Raw genomic sequence first — 20,170 nt, forward strand, 5'->3', positions numbered from 1 at the left:
TGGCCTTTTGCTTGTTAACTTGTAGGATTTGTAAAAGTTCTTCACGTCTTCTGGAACCTAATCTTTTTCTACTCCTTTACTAATAAATTCTTCTAGGCTGTCGCTTATTTTTTCCCTTCGTTTGTCATACAAAAAGTTTATTTTTCTTTTTTGCTTATTGGTGTGTTTTTGCCTAAATTTCTTACTTTGAAAAATTTCAAGCCTGAATACTCCTATGTTGATTCACCAGTTGTTAACATTTTGTCACATTTGATATAATCTTTTTCACTGTACCATTAGAGAGTAAGCTGTTTTTTTTCTTCTCAAATCCTTATCCTTTTGTTTCTTTTTCTCATTTCACCATGCACATTGGGACCTTCAGTAACATGTTGAAGAAGAGAAACAGCAAGCTAATACTGGTTAGGGTTGTGCTTAGCTGAGTGTAACAAAAAGCCCAAATGATAGGGGTGTACTTTTCTCATGTAACATGAAGCCCAGCTCCACGCTGTCATCATTCTGTATCCCTGTTTGACCATCCTTGAACATTTGGCTCTTGTACTTACAGATAACCCCCATAGCTCCAGGCATATCATTGAAGGAAGTGCAAGGAGAAAGGAGAGGTACATATTTCTTTCCCAGAAATTCTCAGTAGACTTTTAAAATTTATTATTGGTGCCAGGATTATGGCATACACTAGCTGCAAAGGAATCTGGGAAATGTGTTTTTTTTTTAACTGAGCATTTGCTGCCCTGAACAAAATTGGGATTTTTGTTACTAAGGAAAGAAGGCAAAATGCTAAGTATCCATTAAATGACATTCTTGTCTTGCTCCTGACTTTAAGGGGAATCTTTTTAATGTTTCACAATTTTTTTAAATCCTTACCTGAGGGCATGCTTTTATTGATTTTAGAGAGAGAAACATTGATGTGATAATGAAACATCAATCGGTTGCCTCCTGCATGCGCCCCCACCAGGGATTGAACCCACAACCTGGGTATGTATCCTGACCAGGAATCAATCCTGAGACCTTTCAGTGTACAGGGCAATGCTACAACCAACTGAGCCACACCAGCCAGGGCTAATGTTTCACAATTTAAATAAGATGTTTACTCTTACATTTATTGAAAATTCTATTAATTAGATTATGCAGATTCTTTCAATTTCTGATTTTCTAAAGTTATTGTTACAAATGGTTGTGGAATTTTATTGAATGCCTTTTCATCTATTGGTGTTACTATGTTTCTTCTGCTCAATCTATTAATTTGGTGAATTACATGTCCAGGTTATTTTTCTACTATTTTTTAATAGCTTTACTGAGATATAATTCACCTACCATATTATTTTTTCATTTAAAGTGTTTAATTCAGTGATTTTTAGTTTATTCACAGAGCTGTACAACCATCACCACAATTAATTTTAGAACATTTTCATTACTCCAGTAAGAAGCCCTGCACCCATTCACAGTCACTCCCCAACTCCTCTCCCTCCACAGCCCTTGGCAACCACTAATCTACTTTCTGTTTCTGCGGATTTGCCTATCTGGACATTTCATGTGAATGAAATTATACAACATATCTTTTGGGACTGGCTTCTTTCACTTAGCGTAATGTTTTCAAGGTTCATCTGTGTTGTAACATGTGTCTGAACTTCTCTGTCTTTTTGCATTTTTTCTTTGATATAAAAATATGCAACATATTAAAATGAGTGGTTTCAATATAAGAAGTAGTTGATATCTTCTATCTACTCTGTAAAGATACCACTCTGGGTTTTAGAGAGACATTGAGTAAGACATGTTCCCTCACTCAACTTGTTCAAAATTTGGTATGTTCTTTCTTCTGTTCCTTCTCTCTTTCCTATTCTTCAATTCTTTACTGTCTAACACAATCATAATGATAATTTACATTTTTAATAGATACCATGTTGAGCATTTTGTATTATTATTGCAGGCATTTCTCACAACAACTCTGCACAGTAGAACCTACTTTTGGTTCGTGGAGCCTACCATTCTCATTTTACAGACTAGGAACCTGTGGCATAGATGAAAATAAATACCTGAAGGACATACAAATTAGTGCCCAGCATTGTCTGATTCCACTGCCTGTTTTCTTTTTAATTGAGATATACCAAAAAAGTCACCCTTTTACAGTATATATGATCCAATGGTTTTTAGTGTATTCACAAAACCATCATCGCTATCTAATTCTAGAACATTTCATTACCCCCAAAAGAAACCTTGTACCCATTAGAAGTCACTCCTTTTCCCCGTAACCCTTGGCAACCACTTAATCTGCCTTTTTTGGTGAATTTCCCTATTCTGGACATTATATAGGGTAGGACAAAAGTAGGTTTACAGTTGTTCGCATGGAAAACAATACAATAATTAATAAATTATAATATAAGAATAAGCTGTGTTTCAGGTACTCACAACTGTAAACCTACTTTGTCCCACCCTGTATATAATGGAATTATACAATATGTAGTTTGTTTTTCCTTCTTTTGGATATACAACTAGCAGTGGAATTGCTGGGTCATATGGTAATTCTACGTTTAACTTTCTGAGGAACCCCCAGACTTCTCTCCACAGCAACCACACCATTTTACACTCACACCAGCAATGTATGAGGGTTCTAATTTCTTCACATCCTCACAAGTTATTTTCCGTTAAAAAAAATTTATAGCCATCCTTATGGGTGTGAAGTGGTATTCTCACAGTGTTTTTGTTGTTTAATATTTTTATTGATTTCAGAGAGGAAGGGAGAGGAGAGAGAGATAGAAACATCAATGATGAGAGAGACTTGACTGGAATCAAACCCGGGACCCTTCAGTCTGCAGGCCTACGCTCTATCCACTGAGCCAAACCAGCTAGGGCTGTAGTTACCTGTTTGTTATTCTTATATTTATGCATGCCTTCTCTCAGTCTTATAAACATTTTGGCCATTTTGGTTTTTCAAATAACCAGCTGCTAAGAAAAATAATAAAATAAAATACTAATTTAAAAAAACACCCAGCTTTTGATCTGGGGCATCTTCTCGAGGACTTGTTTTGTTCTCCTTTTTGTTGTTTTCTACATTCTATTATCTTTTTCTAATGTCTTGAATTTGAACATTAATTTTTAGTCTTTTCTGTTATATGCAACTAAAGTTATACATTTTCCTTTAAATACCACTTTAGCTGCATCCTACAAAGTTTGATTTTTAGCATTTTCATTATTTCATAAATTATTTAAATTGCTTCATATATGTCAGTCATTAAATACTAATTTTTTTACTGTTATTAAGATCTTTTATAGGGAATTATTGCCATCATTTACAAATAAATCCTTAAACTTATACATAAGCTGCAATTTTGTGATGGAAGGATTATTCTAATGAATGAAGTATTGCATCAAGATTCACATATTACTTATTAAGGACAAGAGTTAACAGAAATGGTTCTTTTATAGGCAATTACTAGGCTTTTCCCAGACCATGGTAAACAACTAGTCAGCCTTGCAAATGTGAAACAATATTGTCTCTAAACATACATTTGTGTCACTCATTAAGTACAATTTACTTAAATGAAATAACATAATTTGGTTTTCTTTTGTAGTTATTTGAGGATGAGAAAGCCATGTGTTAGTTCATCTGTAGCATCAATTGAACTGGACTTTTTCAGTTGCTTAGAAAAGTGAAAATCACTTCTCATTATATTAAATACAAAATAAATATAACACTGTTTCATGGCAAACATGATTGTTGTAAGTTTTACTCTTTCAAATGTGGGCATGACTGAATACATTTGGAACTAGTCATATCACCATTCAAATCAGCAATTTAGAAACAAACAAAAAATCATTTTGATTTCTTCTTTGAGTCATGAATTACTTAGAACTATTTTAGAATTTCCAAATATGATAAGTTGTATTTCTTTCTTTTTTTTTTTTTAATATATTTTATTGATTTTTTACAGAGAGGAAGGGAGAGAGATAGAGAGTTAGAAACATTGATGAGAGAGAAACATTGATCAGCTGCCTCCTGCACATCTCCCACTGGGGATGTGCCCGCAACCCAGGTACATGCCCTTGACCGGAATCGAACCTGGGACCTTTCAGTCCGCAGGCGGACGCTCTATCCACTGAGCCAAACCGGTTTCGGCGATAAGTTGTATTTCTTATGTGACTTTCTAATTTAATTGCATTGTAATAAAAAAACATTGTCTGTATAGTACTAGTTTTTTACTGAGACTCGCTGTATGATCTATTTTGTGGTCAGTTTTGTAAATGAATTATTGAAGAGAAAACTGTTGGATGAAGGGGTTAGATGTGTACATGTCTCTGTGTGTATGTATTAGATTAAGCTAATTATGTTGTTCAAATTTTCTCTATCCTTATTTAGTAGATTTGATGTATCAGTAATAGAAAAGTTACACTAAAATTTCCCACTACATAGACAGGCTTGTCAGTTTCTCCTTGTACTTCTGTTCATTTTTGTTTGAAATATTTTTAGGATGCCTTGTCCGAAACACGTTGTGGGTGGCTATAGTTGAACTTTGCCTTTGATTATGAAACCAGTAGTTCACTTCATGTTTATTGAAGTGGAAATTTCTGAATGAGAAGCCGAAACACTGCCTGCTCGGTGAAAAACAAACAATTTATTAGGGACCCACAAGTTTAGAATTGTGCACCTTCATGGGAATTTTTCTTATTATCATTACGTAGCATTTCTCTTAATCTCTAATAATGCTTTTTGCTGTAGATTCCTTCTAATATAATAATACCAACAATTTCCTTACTAGTTTCTCTGTCATCAGTCTCTCTTACACTTAATTCTTCACACACAATATTATTCTTCAAAACAGTAAATTTTTAAAAAGTCAGATCATTTGGTCTATCTTGTATGTATATGTATTCTTATATATTTGTTGATTTTATGGAGAGAGGAAGGGAAAGGGATAGAGAAACATTGATGGGAGAGAAACATCAATCATGCTTCCTTCATGCGCCCTATTGGGGATCGAGCCCACAGCCCGGGCATGTGTCCTGACGGGGAATTGAACCTGTGACCTCTTGGTTCAACCTCTGAGCCACACCGGCTGGGCATGTCATGGTCTTCCTCCTTCCATTCTGTGTATTTCTGCTTGGTGAACTTGGCTTCATCCCCCATCAGCCCAGCTCAAGTGGTTACCTTTGCACATTTTTTTTCTTTATCTCCTAGGTCAGTGGTTCTCAACCTTCTGGCCCTTTAAATACAGTTCCTCATGTTGTGACCCAACCATAAAATTATTTTCGTTGCTACTTCATAACTGTAATGTTGCTACTGTTATGAATCATAAATATCTGATATGCAAGATGATCTTAGGCGACCCCTGTGAAAGGGTCGTTCAACCTCCAAAGGGGTCGCTACCCACAGGTTGAGAACCACTGTCCTAGGTAGAACTAGTGTTCTTCCCTACACACACACATCTTTTTTATGGAAGTAAAATTTGTATTCAGTGAAATGCAAAGACCTTAAGAGTACAGGTTGATGATGTTGGTAAATTTATACACCCAGGTAAGACAATATTTGCAGCAGCCCAGAAAGTTACCTTGTGCTCACTTCTGGTCAACCCCCACCCTCCCTTAGATAACCACTGTTCTGGTTTCCTGCATCATCGATTAGTTTTGCCTTTTCTTGAACTTCATGTAAATATAGTCATACTTTCAAACTCTTAGGTCTTACTTTTTTTCCTCAGCCTAATGTTTTTTAGATTTATCTGATTTTGTGGATAGCTATAGGTGATTCTTTTTTACTGCTGAGTAATATTCCATTGCATGACTATACCACAATGCCTTTATCCATTCTCCTATTGATGGACATTTGGATCATTGCTAGTTGGGAGCTATTATGCAAAAGCTGCTGTGAACATTCTTGTATGGTCTCTGTCAATGTGTTTTCATTTTCTTACACAAATACCTAGTAGTAGATGCTCAGACATGTGGTGGATAGGAATGTTTAATTAATTGTATAAGAAACTGCCAACAATATTTTACTTACTTTTTAATAGCATTTGTCACAACAAAGTGTATTTATTATATGTGAAATTGAGCTCCTAAAAGTTAGGACATATTTTATTCTTTATATTTACACAAGTGCCTAATACAGTGTATGGCACATATTTGGTGCTTGCTCCAAAAACATTGAAGAAGGAACTATAGTAGTTCTTTATTTGTATTACTTTTATGGAATTTATCACATGCTATCTTATTAGTTATGTTCATGTTTTCTCTCTACTAGATTGCAAGTTTCTTAATCTGTAGGAACTTTTGTTTTATTTTTGTTTTATATTTCACATTGCTTTGAAAATTACTTTAATGAATGAACCAGCCTGTCACTTAGAAGGTGAAGAATCAGGAACAGAAGAACAAGCGAAGTTTGCCTCTGTTTCTTCTGATTGGGAAGGAGAGAGGGAAAGCCAGCAGAGCAGCTATTATATTAGTGGGCCCACTATTTGGCGGTGGAGGAGGAGGGGGTTCACTGAGACTTGTGGCCTAGGAAGAACATTTTGCACTCTAATTTGCCTCCATTTCAATATGTTGCAGAGCAAGGAAGCGGTTTTTATCTTTAGTTGGTGCAGCTGCTCCCAAGTGGGTCAGGAGACAGTTTTCATTAGCGTTGCATCATGCATTGACACACTAGGCTTTGACTTTGCAGGATGTGCTGCTTGTGAAACAGAGGAAATAGATGCAGTGTTTGAATATTTGGTATTGTGTTCTTATTTTGCAGTTAAATCCAGATGTGAATGTTTTCCAGCGGAAATTTGTGAATGAAGTTAGAAGATGTGAAGAAATGGATCGAAAGCTTCGTATGTGCATTTTGGTCTTGATGATGTTCCTATAATGAGTCATTTATCTTAAATTAGAGACACCAGTGCTCTTAATAAAGGGAGGAAATCCTACAGGAGAAAAAGAAAGGAGGAAAAATCTTGTGATCCTGATGTTAAGATGAATTTCTGGTATACAAGTAGATTTTGTGGTGTTTGGGCCTGGTGATGCTTAATGGAAACCTTGTGTGAGATGACAAGGCTGTAAGCTGAAAACACTGCTTTTTGTGTGTGTGTTGGGGGAGAAGGGTTTTATAACAGAACTAGTGGCCCGGTGCACAAAATTCATGCGGGGGCGGGGGGGGCCTCAGCCTGGCCTGCACCCTCTCCAATCTGGGATGCCTCAGGGGATGTCCGACTGCCAGTTTAGGCCCATAGGGATCGGGCCTAAACTGGCAGTTGGACATCCCTTTTGTAATTCGGGACCGCTGGCTTCTAACCGCTCATCTGCCTGCCTGCCTGCTCACCCCCAACTGCCCCCCCCCACTGACCTTCTCGCCCACAACTGCTGCCCCCCCCCACTGACCTTCTCGCCCACAACTGCTGCCCCCACCAGCCTGCTCGCCCCCAACTGCCCCCCCTGCTGGCCTGCTTGCCCCCACCTGCCCCCCCCCCCCCCCGCAGCCTGCTTGCCCCAACAGCCCCCCCCACGCCAGCCTGCTCGCCCCCAACTGACCCCCTGCCGGCCTGATCACCCCCAACTGCCCCCCCCCCCCCCGCTGGCCTGATCACCCTCAACTGTCCCCCCCACTGGCCTGATCACCCCCAACTGCCCTCCCTTCCTGGCCTGATCGCCCCTAACCTCCTGTGCCTCGGCCCCACTTTGTCTGGAAAGACGTCTGGAAGGTTTCCCGGAAGGTCTCCTGGTCTAATTAGCATATTACCCTTTTATTAGTATAGATTACATTATAGAATTCTGAGGGATGGAACCCAGCCCACCATCAATTTTAGATGTCAGCATAGCCACCTTTTAATCTGCACTATTTATGTATGAGGGAAGAAACTAACAGTTAAGGCTCTATTGAGAGTTAGGGTGTTCATATGCTTTCTTTCATTCATTTCTTACAACATCCCTTCAAAATGTGTGTTAACCTCATTTAATAAGTGAGGAAACCAAAGATCAGAGAGGTTAAGTGACATGGTCCAAGAATGTAAGTGGCTGTGATGGAATCAGTATTTGAATTCAGATTGTTCTGTCTGGTTCTAAAACCCAAGATTTTGCTAGTATACTATGCCAGCTCTCAGTTAGCTGATAGGTGAATTTGGTCCCCATCCTAAAAAAAAAAGTCAGTAGTTGTCACCTGAAACACTTTTCTCTCCTGGTGTCTTGGAGCCTTATTGTGCCTCTTGCTTCTTATTTGTTTTGTTTCCTTTAAATGTAATGAAACCCTTTTGATCTGGAGCTGTCTCACTAGTGTGTCAGTTGTCAAATAGTCTCTTGAATTGGCTCTTCCATAGCTCTGCTCTGCCCGCAGTACTTGTGATGAGGACATCATACTCTGGGGCAGCAGTCACAGGGGTGCAGAGCTGAAGCAGGTTGGATGAGTTTGAAGACCAGAAGAGGAAATGAAGACACGAGTGGGATGATAACCCTCTTTGGGGAAGCTGTGCTTTAGAGATTGCGTGGTAGGAGGACGAGGAATGTAGAGAAAAAAGGATTTACATGTTCTGCTTCTTTTATATAAAAGTATCTTTATTAGAATGAAGCTTTTTAGCCAGGCTTGGCATCTCTTTTCCCCCCACCTCCACCCCCAAATATTGGCAATTCCAGGCATATGCTATACATGAATGTTTTGATTCTGTCATTTTAGGATTTGTTGAGAAAGAGATAAGAAAAGCTAATATCCCAATCATGGACACTGGCGAAAATCCAGAGGTGCCCTTCCCCCGGGACATGATTGACTTAGAGGTAAACAATTCTGAGGATGCCAAATAAGTGTCTTGCTGTTTAAATGTAGAAATTTCTGAGTGGATAGAGAGTAGAGTAATTCTAGCTGTCCTTGTCAGCATTATTTATTGATGTAAGTTTCTTGTAGCTGGAATTAAAATGAAGTTTCCTTTTTATGGTATAGAACAGCATGTTGAACAGTATCATGTGCCACTAAATAAATGTTTATTGGCTTATTGAAACCATATTGGATTAATGTCAATTTATCTAGTAATTTATTAATCTCATCGACTAAATAAATGAATAGCCAATGGATTTCAATATTTATTTTATCCATCTGAAGTCTCCTGAGAATTCAACCAAGGGTATAATAGAATATATAAACAAAGACGATTTTAAACAAAAATTTTAATGAAGAAAATTGCCCTGGTAAAATCACGTATTTGCAGGGTAGATATAAGATATCTGTCATAGTAGCTAGAGTTCTGTTGGATAGATGAATTCATGTCTTTTAGAGCAAGCTCATTGAGCTTAGTTTGAGTTAATAGTTTGATTTCTTTTCTTTCTTATAGGCTAATTTTGAGAAGATTGAAAATGAACTGAAGGAAATCAACACCAACCAGGAAGCTCTGAAGAGAAACTTCCTGGAACTGACTGAATTAAAATTTATACTTCGCAAAACTCAGCAGTTTTTCGATGAGGTCAGACTATTATTTCTTTTAGTATTTGAGCAGCTGATGTTACACCTGCACAAGTGGGCCATATTTTTATTCCAGTAATTATTTTTATTTGCTAGTTTGAAAGCAATACCATCTTCACACCCTGTTTTAGTTGAAGAACTGTCAGATTATGTTCCATTTTTCATGCAGTACATAGCCAGACATAATTTTGTATATTTTTGCATTTTCTGTAATTTTTCATCTCAAGATGGGGAAAGGAACCCTACAATAGTTGTATTAACATAGTTAAAAGTTTTACATTATATTTTAAGGTAAGTAAATGTTCAAGGTTAAAGTCAAAGCAACAAGAAACATTCAGTTACATGTGAAATTATAACAAAGGTTTAATCTCCAAACCTTTTGTCATCAAATTTTAATTTTATTTCTATGTTTGCCCATCAACCTTCAAGCACACTTTTAACTACTTTAGATAGCACATATCACACTTTAATTTTTTTTAAATACTATATGGAAATATTGGTAGGATGCTTGTTTGGAATTCCTGGATTTTCATATAAACTCAACTGCATTACCAGGTAGGGAAAAATGTTAATAAGTTCCTGGATTAGAAATGTAGGTGACTAAGTTGCCAACAGCTTGCTGAGGTGACCCCGTGGAAAGGATTTGGAGCAAGGCTTTCAGAAAGCTTCCTTCTCCTAATTAAACCTGGGAAGGAGTCTTAGCTTTCACCCTGGACGTGATTTTTCTGATGGCTTAAAATATGGGTCATTCTCTCTTTTTTAATTTAATATTTTTATTAATTTTTAGAGAGAGAGGGAGGGAGGGAGAGAGAAAGAGAAAATCAATGTGAGAGCGAAACATTCATTGGCTGCCTCCTGCATGCTCCCTGCCAGGGATCAAGCCTGAAACAGGGCATGTGCCCTCACCAGAAATCGAACCTGCACGGGGACAATGCCCAACCAACTGAGCCACACTGGCCAGGCTGGATAATTCTCTTTTTTACAGGTGTTTTTGCCACCTGCTTAGCAACATAAAACACTTCAGAGATTGTTCTGGTCACCGTTCAGTGTTCCTTCCCATAAAGTTCTTTATTTCCTTTGCTCAAAACAAATTTTCTTGTGTGGCAAAACTTTTAAAAAATTAGAAGGCCCAATTTAGTTAGTATCTGCTCTTGTTCTCAGTTCCACTTTTAATTTCTGTGTTTTGGAGAAAGAACAACTGCCCACTGTTCTTATACTAGAATAGGGGTTCTCCAACCAGCAGCATCAGCCTTGTCTGGGAACTTGTCCGAATGCAAATTACCAGTCTGAGAGTGGGCGTAGCAATCTGTTTTCATAAGATCATCGGGAGGCAGGCTAGTTTGAGAACCACTGGGCTAGAGAAAGTCAGCTGAAGATGTGATACATTCCTCAGTAGCTAAGGCTTTGACTTAGAGAAGCCATGCTAATTAAAAAGATCTGCTGGGGCGAGGGAAAAGGGGAAAGGTCTTATGAATGTAATTGCCTGGTCCTCCTAAGGATTAGAATCTGGCAGTATTTATCAAGAGAGGTTCGGTGTGAATATTCAGCTTGCTCACTGAGCTGAGAATTTTGAGACCACTGATCACTTCTTTCACTAGTCCGCAATTACCGTCACATTAGCGGGTGTGGGACAGTGTGATTAACTCATGACAAGTGTTTCAGGTCTTTTGCAACAGGCATGATCACTTAGGCATATGGTAATCTGGAATTCCAGTATGCTCATTGCCTACACATTGTATTTATCTTCATTAATTCACTGAACATTTGATAAACCACCTACTCTTTGTGAGACATAAGATGAGTAAGACCTGGTCCCTGTGCTCAAGGAGCGTATCCGTCGTTATGAGGAAACATCCCGAACACAGTGCCTCCAGTGCTCCCAGATGTGTGCTTTTCTAAATGTGTTCGAGCTGCTTCCCACAGATGCAATATAAACCTGGTCTCAGGATCAAAGCTCAGCTACTTTTAGCATCATTTAGGACTTAATTGTCCCTCCCCCGCTCCTCTTTTTTCCTTTTGATATAGTCTTTTGTTTACTGCTCAGATGTTGCTGAAAAGTATGAAAATGTCTTTCATAACCTCCCAAATTTAAGAATTGAAATGGGCTTCTTAGTCTAGTCCATTCTGGGAGAAATTCTGAATAAAGATTGACAAATGGACTCCCTTAAGGGAAATAGTTATTCAAACTTTAATGTTATAATTTTTTAAAATAGTAAAAATATAAAAAGGAACTACTTGGAAAAATGACATAAGATTTTAAAATCATAAGTTATGGATTTTGGAATTTCTTTGTGCTTAATAAGTCTAAACATGAAATGCCCATGCTGAGAAGGCAGGCTTAAATCTTCATGACCTTCATGCCCAATCTATGGTGAGTTGTTCACTTTTGAACAAGGCCTTGACTATGAGAGGTTCTTCCACTGCTTTCGTTATCAGTCCCTCTCATTCTTAGCACCCTCACCACAGTGCAGGAAATCTGGCAAGAACCACTCTGCCTTTTCTCTCCAACTGCACCGTCAGTGCCTTGCCTGCTCTTGCCACTAGCTCGTAACCTCAGCCAGGTCCCTTTCAATAGCCCTTGCCCTGCTGCCACTAAACAGCAACCTCAGGTGTCCAGGCCACGACAGGAAACCAGACCACACAGAGTAAGCGCATGCGCACGTGGTAGGACACACTTTAAAGAATGCAAAAGATAAGGAAACTTGAGACCCTCAAATCTTGGAAACATAGATTTTTTTCATGAGATTTTCTTCCATGCCTACAACTAGAAGGTTTGCAAATGGCCTAAAACACTACCAATTTCAAAGCCTTCTTTTTGGTGAATATGATTAATAATTTGTAATAATGAGTTAGCAGAAAATGGCTAAATCAGAGAATGATTCTTTCCATCTTTTGATATAGGGGTTCTGATTGGTGAGGGGTGTAGAAGGGGAAAGGTAAACACATTGAATATTCTTATGATTTAAGATGATTACAAATTTGACTTAGCCATTTCTTATCCAGAGCATTTAAAATGACTTGTTAATGATTATCCTTTTCTCAGTCTTCTTGCTTATGAAGAACTGTAAGAGCTGGAGAGATTTCTCTGCATCTTTACCATAAGCACCATAACATATGAGAGCGTAAAGAAGACTGGAAAAGTAATGGTTAATGGCATGCAGATCCCTGCCTTCTTCTCCTTCTGAGTTTTTCATTCATCTGCTTTCTTTACTTTTCTTTCCCATCTGCCATCTCCTTTGGGGTTTGGGTGAATACCTTAGGTGATGAAGTGTAATCTCTCACTCTCTCTCGCTCTCTCTTTCTCTCTGTCTCTCTATCTCTATCTCTCTCTTTTTTAAAAAATATTTTTTAAATTGATTTTTAGAGAGAGAAGAAGGGAGTGTAATTTCTTTCTTAACATAGATGGAAGTAAAAGTGTTTGCTCTTGGTAATTAACGTAGCTTGAACTGGACTTGTGCTGCTTATACTTAAGAGTAGAAATAGACCTACTGAAGCTCTGCTACTTCTTTTTTGAAGGCATGGTTTCAGTGTTCTAATTGGGGCAGGGGGTAAACCAGAGGGCATAGCAAGTAACTTAGAGGAACATTGGCAGTGTCGTTATTGTTACTAGAGAACCCAGTTAGGATTTTGCTACTTGATATGGTTTTAGAGATTGCTTTAAAGGCCTTCAGTTAGCGGTTCTGGTCATCCTATTTTCTCATGAGGCACGATTATTTTATTTAAAAATCTTTTACTTTCCTCTCTAAGACTTAGGATTTTTCCCCATTTTTTTAATCATCACCTGAGGATATGTGTGTTTCATTTTTTATTTGTTTTTTGTTTTTTTATTTTAGAGAGAGAGAGAGAGAGAAACATCGATTGGTTGCCTCCTATGTGCATCCTGACCAGGGATCAAAGCCACAGTCTAGGTATATGCCCTGACTGGGAGTTGCACCTGCAACCTTTTGGTGCATGGGATGATGCTCCAACCAATGGAGCCGCCTGGACAGGGCAAGACTTGGGATTCGTAAGTATGAAGTAGTGTAATTATGAATTAGAAGCTTATTGCAAGTTTCTATTTAACTTTAATTCAGTTTTTTTATACCTAGAGAGTCCCAGATACAGTCTTGGGAGTAGTCTAATTGCTGTTTCATCTTTGTCCCCTTAGAGAACATGTTTGCTTTGAGTCTGATCTTTAGGGTTTATTTAAACCAAGTCTTATGAACCGTACAGGGAAGTAGGCAGCAATCTTGTGAATAGCAGTAAGTTTCACTGGTTTTTGCTAAGGGACATCCCAGGAGCACATTGAAATGTGGAAGTCATCTGGATCCTCAAAATAAATTGCCTGTGGCTTGTAGTGAGCTGGTTTGACCTTAAGTAGAAACAAGAAGAACCTCTAAACTGCCATTTGATAGCAGCTGGTAACCTGTGGCCCATTATCTCATCTTAAGCTTTTCCAAATCTCATGACAGTATTTCTCTGCCGTTCCCTTTGTTAAAAAAAAATCAAAGTTGATCCTGCTTTCAAAATTTACTTCTCAAAGCAATTGTCTTCACATATTAAGGCTTTCAGACTTACACTTGACGTTCCCATGAGGTTTTTTTGTTTATAATGGGTTGACAGGAGTAGAATCTTGAAATTTGGAATGAAAATGATGGAGAAAAATTTTACTGATTCTTTGTTTGTTTGGTCAAACAAGAAGTGCATGGATATTAAAGTTGGAGAGGTCAGGCTGTGGAGAAATCAATTGGCCTTTATTTTTTAGGGCAGCTTCCCTTCCTGATGTGAGTAAAAGGTGGTAGGTAAGAAGTGTTATGTAAAGAGAGGCTAGGAAATATAGACCTAGCACATCTGAAAAGGTCCCTTTCCTCCTTCATTTCATTGTATAAACTGTCATGGTGGAAATCATTTTAAATCTAAACAATTAAACTAGCCCACACACTGTGTATTGGCTTAATATCTGCTACTCTCTTCACTGCATTTGATTCAGATTATTGGATTAGCTATGTTCTCAAGCATCCTGCAACTGTAAAGCCTACATGAACTTTTTAATATCCCTAGATTCCTGCTCAGAAGCCAGGACATTCCGATATGTTTTCACTTTTTCTTCCCTTTATGGATGCGGTGGAGGCCCAGGCCTGTCCAGCTATTGTACTTCTTATCCTTTTGGAGAAAGAAATACTCCTTACATCCCATGGAGCATTTTATGCAATGGCTGAAAGTCCTCATATTGTGCATTTCTAAGAGCACAGAAAACCGAGGTATCTGGAGAGGCCTCCCCTGCCTTTCTCCAGATCACACACTGTGTTTAAGACAGTGACGCTGCCTTGCGTTCTTCCTTGGAAAGAGAGTCTCCATCTTTCACATTCTCACGCAGGGAAAACTCTAGTTTGTAACTGCCTGGAAATTGGATGTTGAGAGTTTCTGCTGAGCTGCCTCCTTTTTGCTCAAAAGGAAGAAACACTTCAGCTTCTATCCACATGAAAAGGTATTTCCTGGTACTTTCATGGCTCATTTAGGAAAATATAAGAGAAAAAAATGGCTTCCACCAAGTAAGATTTATACATGTCACCATCATTTAATGTTTGTTTTTGGTTTTTTTATTCCTTATTTCTTAAACCATTTCCCCAGATGATTTACTGGGACAATTATGCTTTCTTTCCCTCTTGTTTCTTTTCTTTGTTTTCTTTCCTTATTCTTCTTATCTTCTTTTTGTGGGTACATCTTCTCTTTTGGTGGTTTGTTTCTCATCTTTATTTTCTGAACTTATCTCCTGGTTCCTCGTTCCCTGCATGCCACTAACTATTTTCATTAGATATTAATTGATTTGTGAATTCAGGCTGAATTGCATCATCAGCAGATGGCGGATCCAGACCTGTTGGAAGAGTCCTCATCCCTCTTGGAGCCAAGCGAGATAGGAAGAGGCACACCTTTAAGACTCGGGTAAGTACCACTTCAGCCCTCCATACTCAGTGGGGTCAAGTTCATTTTTACTGTTCAGAAGAGCAAAAGGTTGGCCTTTACTTGCTTCCAGAACGCACTCTCCTTGAGCCTGTTGAGAGGCGCTCCTCAGTTGATTTGGATTGTGTTCTCGCCACTCTCTTCTGGGACCAGAAGTAAAACTTTAGTTTTTTTGACATAACAATGTGTAATCATGTTTGTCACCCTCATACCTCTCCTCACTTTCCTTCTTTGTGTTAAAGCCTTCCATCCCCTGGCATGGAATAGATTTCCCAACTTGGCTCTTCTTCCCACAGCTTCGTGGCTGGTGTGATTAACCGGGAGCGCATCCCTACTTTTGAGCGCATGCTTTGGCGGGTGTGCCGGGGGAATGTGTTCCTGCGACAGGCTGAAATCGAGAACCCCCTGGAGGATCCTGTGACTGTAAGACAAGGAAATTGTGTCCCAGGGAGTAGGTCTTGTAAAGGGAGTTCAGAGCAGGAGCAGCCTCGTGCCCCCTGACTCTGAACCTCCCACAAAGGAGCCCTTACGTTCAACCCGGCTTTGATCTGGGAATTTGAGAGACGGCTCTTTTCCTCTTAACTTCCATCATTTGTGTACATATGATGTATATATGACATATACATGTACATTTTAAAGCTATGCCTGTGTATTATTTTGAATGTAAATATGTTTTTTTTCCAGTTATTTTAACCTTTAGCTTTATATGTTTTGTGTTACTTATCTGGGACCAACAAAAAAGTAACCTTCTATGAAAGTTAACTTAAAGTAAGACATCTGGTTCCCAGTTTGGTAATATCAATTTGTAAAAAGGAGAGTTCCTACATTGTGGATCTCTGTAAGTTGATGAGACTTTAGTTGGTAAGGTTTTTTATTGTCTACTTGTTTGTTGGGCGATTTAGAACTTAGTTTAAAAATACATATTGTGCAAGGTAGGACAATCTTCCCACCCAGTGCTCTGGAAAGTAAGAATAGCTTAACATCGTAGCATTTGACATAATGGGACAGAGTTCTTAACATAAACCTATATTAAGTATGGTGAGTTCTGATTTCAGGGATCACAAGCAAAGATTAAATGTTCTGCAAAAAAATTTACTTCACTTTTGTGTTAGTATTATTTAGAAGCCTGAAGTTGTTTTTGTTGTTGTTGTTCTAAATTATCTTTTGGATTTCTTAAATTAGTATTCTTTGCCCTAAGAAGAGAGATTGAACTGTGAGACTTCTCAGAGTGGGTGGGTCCTGCAGCTAAAAATAATCCAGTGGCAGTATATGACTTTTACCCTCAGTATTGAGTAGGAGCAGAGTGACACCTAGGTTATGGGGAGTCCCCTCACCCAGAGGAGGAGTCGTACAGTCTTATTGAAGGCTGGCCTGGGTTGTGAAGACATTGTGATGTGCAGTCACACCTAATGTGGACCTGTTCTCAGGAATGTTCAGCCAGGTGTCTAGGCAACAGAAACCATTTTATCAACAAATTGAGGAAAGGGTGCCTGGGTATCTCGTAGCTACAGCAGAGCAGCTGCACCAAGAATTTGCACCAGTTTATTTCTAGAGGATTTAGGAATTTAAGTCTTAAGCCTTATCTGCTTCACTCGTCATCCCCTTTTATCTTCTAAAGTTTTGTTATCTTATTCTACAAGCTCCATAGGAATATGAGAAAATAGAGGCCATCTTGGTTAACACCCAGTATAGCTTATTTTTCTCATCATTCCTTCCAGACTTCAAGTGTAAACTTGGTATTTGGAATGGATTGCGTTTCGCCTTGACCCCTAAAGTCTAAATCGGAATGAATCATGAAATTCTACATCAACACTCTCCCCAACTACTCCGTTCCTTGTAGTTATCTAGTTCTTTTTATCTGGGAATTTCTAAGCATGGGAACAGACAGGAATGTCTTTCTTCTCTTTCTCTGTATTTATGGCTTTCAGGCAATAGAAGATTTAAAGTGGAATTGGTAAATAGGGCTAAGTTGTACTAAGAAGAATCATCTTAGAGTCTGTGTCAAGCCTCTGGTTGAGTTTAAAAACAAATACAGGAAGTTTTTTGTGACTTAGTATTACAGGGCAAATGTTCTTGTAGTGGAGCTTAAGAAATGGATGGAGGATAGTGGTTCAAGTACACGGCTGCCATATCCTCAAAGAATTTTTGTTGTTCCTGTATCACCAAGAAAGTAAGTTACTTAAGACTTTTTTTCTGGGTTACAAGTCTGAAGTCTTGGTTTTCGGTTTGGGGCCTAGGGCGACTACGTGCACAAGTCTGTGTTCATCATTTTCTTCCAAGGAGATCAGCTGAAAAACAGGGTCAAGAAAATCTGCGAAGGGTAAGAGAAACGTGCCTCCCCTGAGGGTGCAGGCTAACTCTCCTAAGTCTTAGACTGTAGAATAGTGAAACACAAACCCTTACTTTACCTTCACATGGTGAATACATCTTTTAATAAGGTTGGGACTATTTTAAACAATTAGAAATGGCCCAAGGTCCGTTTTTAAAGTGCTGTCAAACCACAATTTCCACCCAGGCCAATGTGGCTCAGTTATTTGAGCGTCATCTTGTGCACCAAAAGGTCATAGGTTCAATTCCCAATTAGGGCACATACCCAGGTTTCAAGTTTGATCACAACCAATGGATATTTCTCTCTTACATCGATGTTCCCCTCTCTCTTCCTCTTTCTCTCTCTCTAAAATCAATACACATAAATTTTTTAAAATACAACACAATTTCCTTTTCTTGGAAAAAAGTAATTAGGATTCATGACATATAAGTGCTACATTGTTCTGGGACAGTGGTTCTGCATACCCAGCAGTGTGCCACAGGCACCATACCCTTACACTTTTCTGAAATTCTGCCCGTAAGATCTTTCTTCAGTGCCATTTTCCTAATATAATTTGTATTACTGTTTTTTTGTTTGTTCGTTTTAAATATCTTGATTGATTTCAGAGAGGAAGGAAGAGGGGGAGAGAGAGATAGAAACATCAATGATGAGAGAGTCATCAATTGGCTGCCTCCTACATGCCCCCTACTGGGGATCAAGCCCACAACCTGGGCATTTGCCCCAACTGGAATCAAACTGTGACCTCCTGGTTCATTGGTGGATGCTCAATCACTGAGCCACACCGCTAGGCTGGTTTTGTTTTTATAATCTAAGGAAATTTAATAGCTACAGAGAATACCAAGATAGTTCAAATGTTACTGCTCTATCTGTAAGCTACTTACCATAAATAATTATTATTGATTATTACACCAGTCTGAATCCTACTAGTATCCTGGTCCTTCTAGTAAATTAGGATTACTTTCTGAGATTATTTAAATTGGATACGTTAAGAAAATTCGTGTTCCTCAGGCTGTGTCTGTCTGTTGCAGGTTCCGGGCCTCTCTCTATCCCTGCCCTGAGACACCCCAGGAGAGGAAGGAAATGGCTTCTGGAGTTAATACCAGGATTGAGGATCTGCAAATGGTACGCAGAGGGCTGACGGGAATTTGTTTTTGTGCAATACTGAAATAGAAGGCCAGTCTCCTTCCTTGAAACACAAACAGTTTATTAGGCACCTGCAGTAGCTCAGGATACCAAAAAAGGAAACGTCTCCTTGGGAGCTGGGGAAAAGTTTCATGGAATGACTGCTTCAAAAAAGCATTAATCATTCTCAAAGGAGACAGGAATGCTATGCATCCGAAATCGCTGTTGCTTAGAGTATTCATTTCTCCTCATCATGAGTCAAAAGTATGCTTAGTTAAGAAAAAAAAAATCAAATAATACAGAAGTATATACAAAGTCAGTTCCACCCTGTCTCACACACACTCTCTACCTCCAGAGGCAGCCACTCTCAACCGCTTGGTGTGTGTCCCTCTGGTCACCTGGATATCGACCACACAGTCTAGCCAAAGTGTCCTGGCGTAACCCTTGTGCCCAGGAAGAGACTGCATTCGATTTTCCCAAAATCACAGTGTGTGTGATTTATGGGAACATGGAAGGAAAAGGGTGGCCAGTTGGAGTGGTGTTTCCTGTTGAAAGAATGTGATGAGTGCCCCTTGAAACATTAATAAACATGCCAATCCCAAAGGCATTTCTTTCCAGTGGCAAAATTGTCAGCGATATGTTGTAATTCCCATTTCAACTTCATCTTTCCCTCTAACCCCCATTGTATGTGACCCACCGACTTGACCTACTTCCAGTTCCTTTGAGATATTCTTATCTGTTTGACCCAAACTGCTGATGGACCATAGGCCATATTAGTATGTTCTGGGTTCTAGGACTGTCTTATCCCCTCCCAGGCTTATGGGTAGATTTTAAAGAGCAGGTGCAACCCACATGAACTGAACTGAAACTTTAAAATTGAATACCAGGGGGTGGGAGGTAGGAAAGAAAAAAGCAAATAGAACATTGCTTCCCAGAAGTTGTAATAGTAATTGTGAAATTGTCAACAGCCAGAAGGAAAAAAAGTAGTTTTGTTCCTTTATTCTCAAGTGATTTAAGAGTTTACCAAGGATATTTTTTCCCCCTTAATTTTTAGAGAGTGGAAGGGAGAGAGGGAGGGAGAGAAAAAGGGGGAAGGAGAGAGAAATATGTGAGAGACACATCAACTGGGGCTGGGGATCAAACCTGCAACCTAGGTACGTGCCCTTGACTGAGAATCGAACCTGAGACCCTTTGGTACCATGGCCAATGTTCTAACCATTGAGCCACCAGCCAGGCCAGCTTTTTTTTAAACCTCTCTATGTAAGTCACATTCTACTGCTCAAGAAAGTTTATCAAGTAGTAGTTACTACTTTTTTCTGAACTGACTTAAAAATGATTAGTATATAGCTTTTTCCTCTTCAAAATAATGTAGAGAT

At 38.9% G+C, this 20,170-nt stretch overlaps 1 protein-coding gene across 7 annotated transcripts in view; it reads left to right on the top strand.

Moving 5' to 3' along the window:
* The window catches only part of ATP6V0A1 (ATPase H+ transporting V0 subunit a1), a 53,949-nt gene that overhangs the window by 5,810 nt on the left and 27,969 nt on the right, over nucleotides 1-20,170 (top strand). For 4 of the 7 annotated variants that reach the window (XM_070394278.1, XM_070394280.1, XM_070394282.1 and 1 more), the window contains exons 3-9: nucleotides 6,719-6,797; nucleotides 8,627-8,724; nucleotides 9,276-9,404; nucleotides 15,222-15,325; nucleotides 15,640-15,766; nucleotides 17,581-17,663; nucleotides 18,701-18,794. In XM_070394278.1, the coding sequence (XP_070250379.1) occupies nucleotides 6,719-6,797; nucleotides 8,627-8,724; nucleotides 9,276-9,404; nucleotides 15,222-15,325; nucleotides 15,640-15,766; nucleotides 17,581-17,663; nucleotides 18,701-18,794 (714 nt within the window). The remainder of the gene's footprint in view (nucleotides 1-6,718; nucleotides 6,798-8,626; nucleotides 8,725-9,275; nucleotides 9,405-15,221; nucleotides 15,326-15,639; nucleotides 15,767-17,580; nucleotides 17,664-18,700; nucleotides 18,795-20,170) is intronic. The other 3 variants (XM_070394281.1, XM_070394284.1, XM_070394285.1) reach the window with 1 other exon arrangement.

This window comes from Myotis yumanensis, unplaced genomic scaffold, assembly GCF_028538775.1.
Source record: "Myotis yumanensis isolate MYYU_CA2020_CCGP unplaced genomic scaffold, mMyoYum1.0.hap1 SCAF_16, whole genome shotgun sequence".
Taxonomy (NCBI): Eukaryota; Metazoa; Chordata; class Mammalia; order Chiroptera; family Vespertilionidae; genus Myotis; species Myotis yumanensis.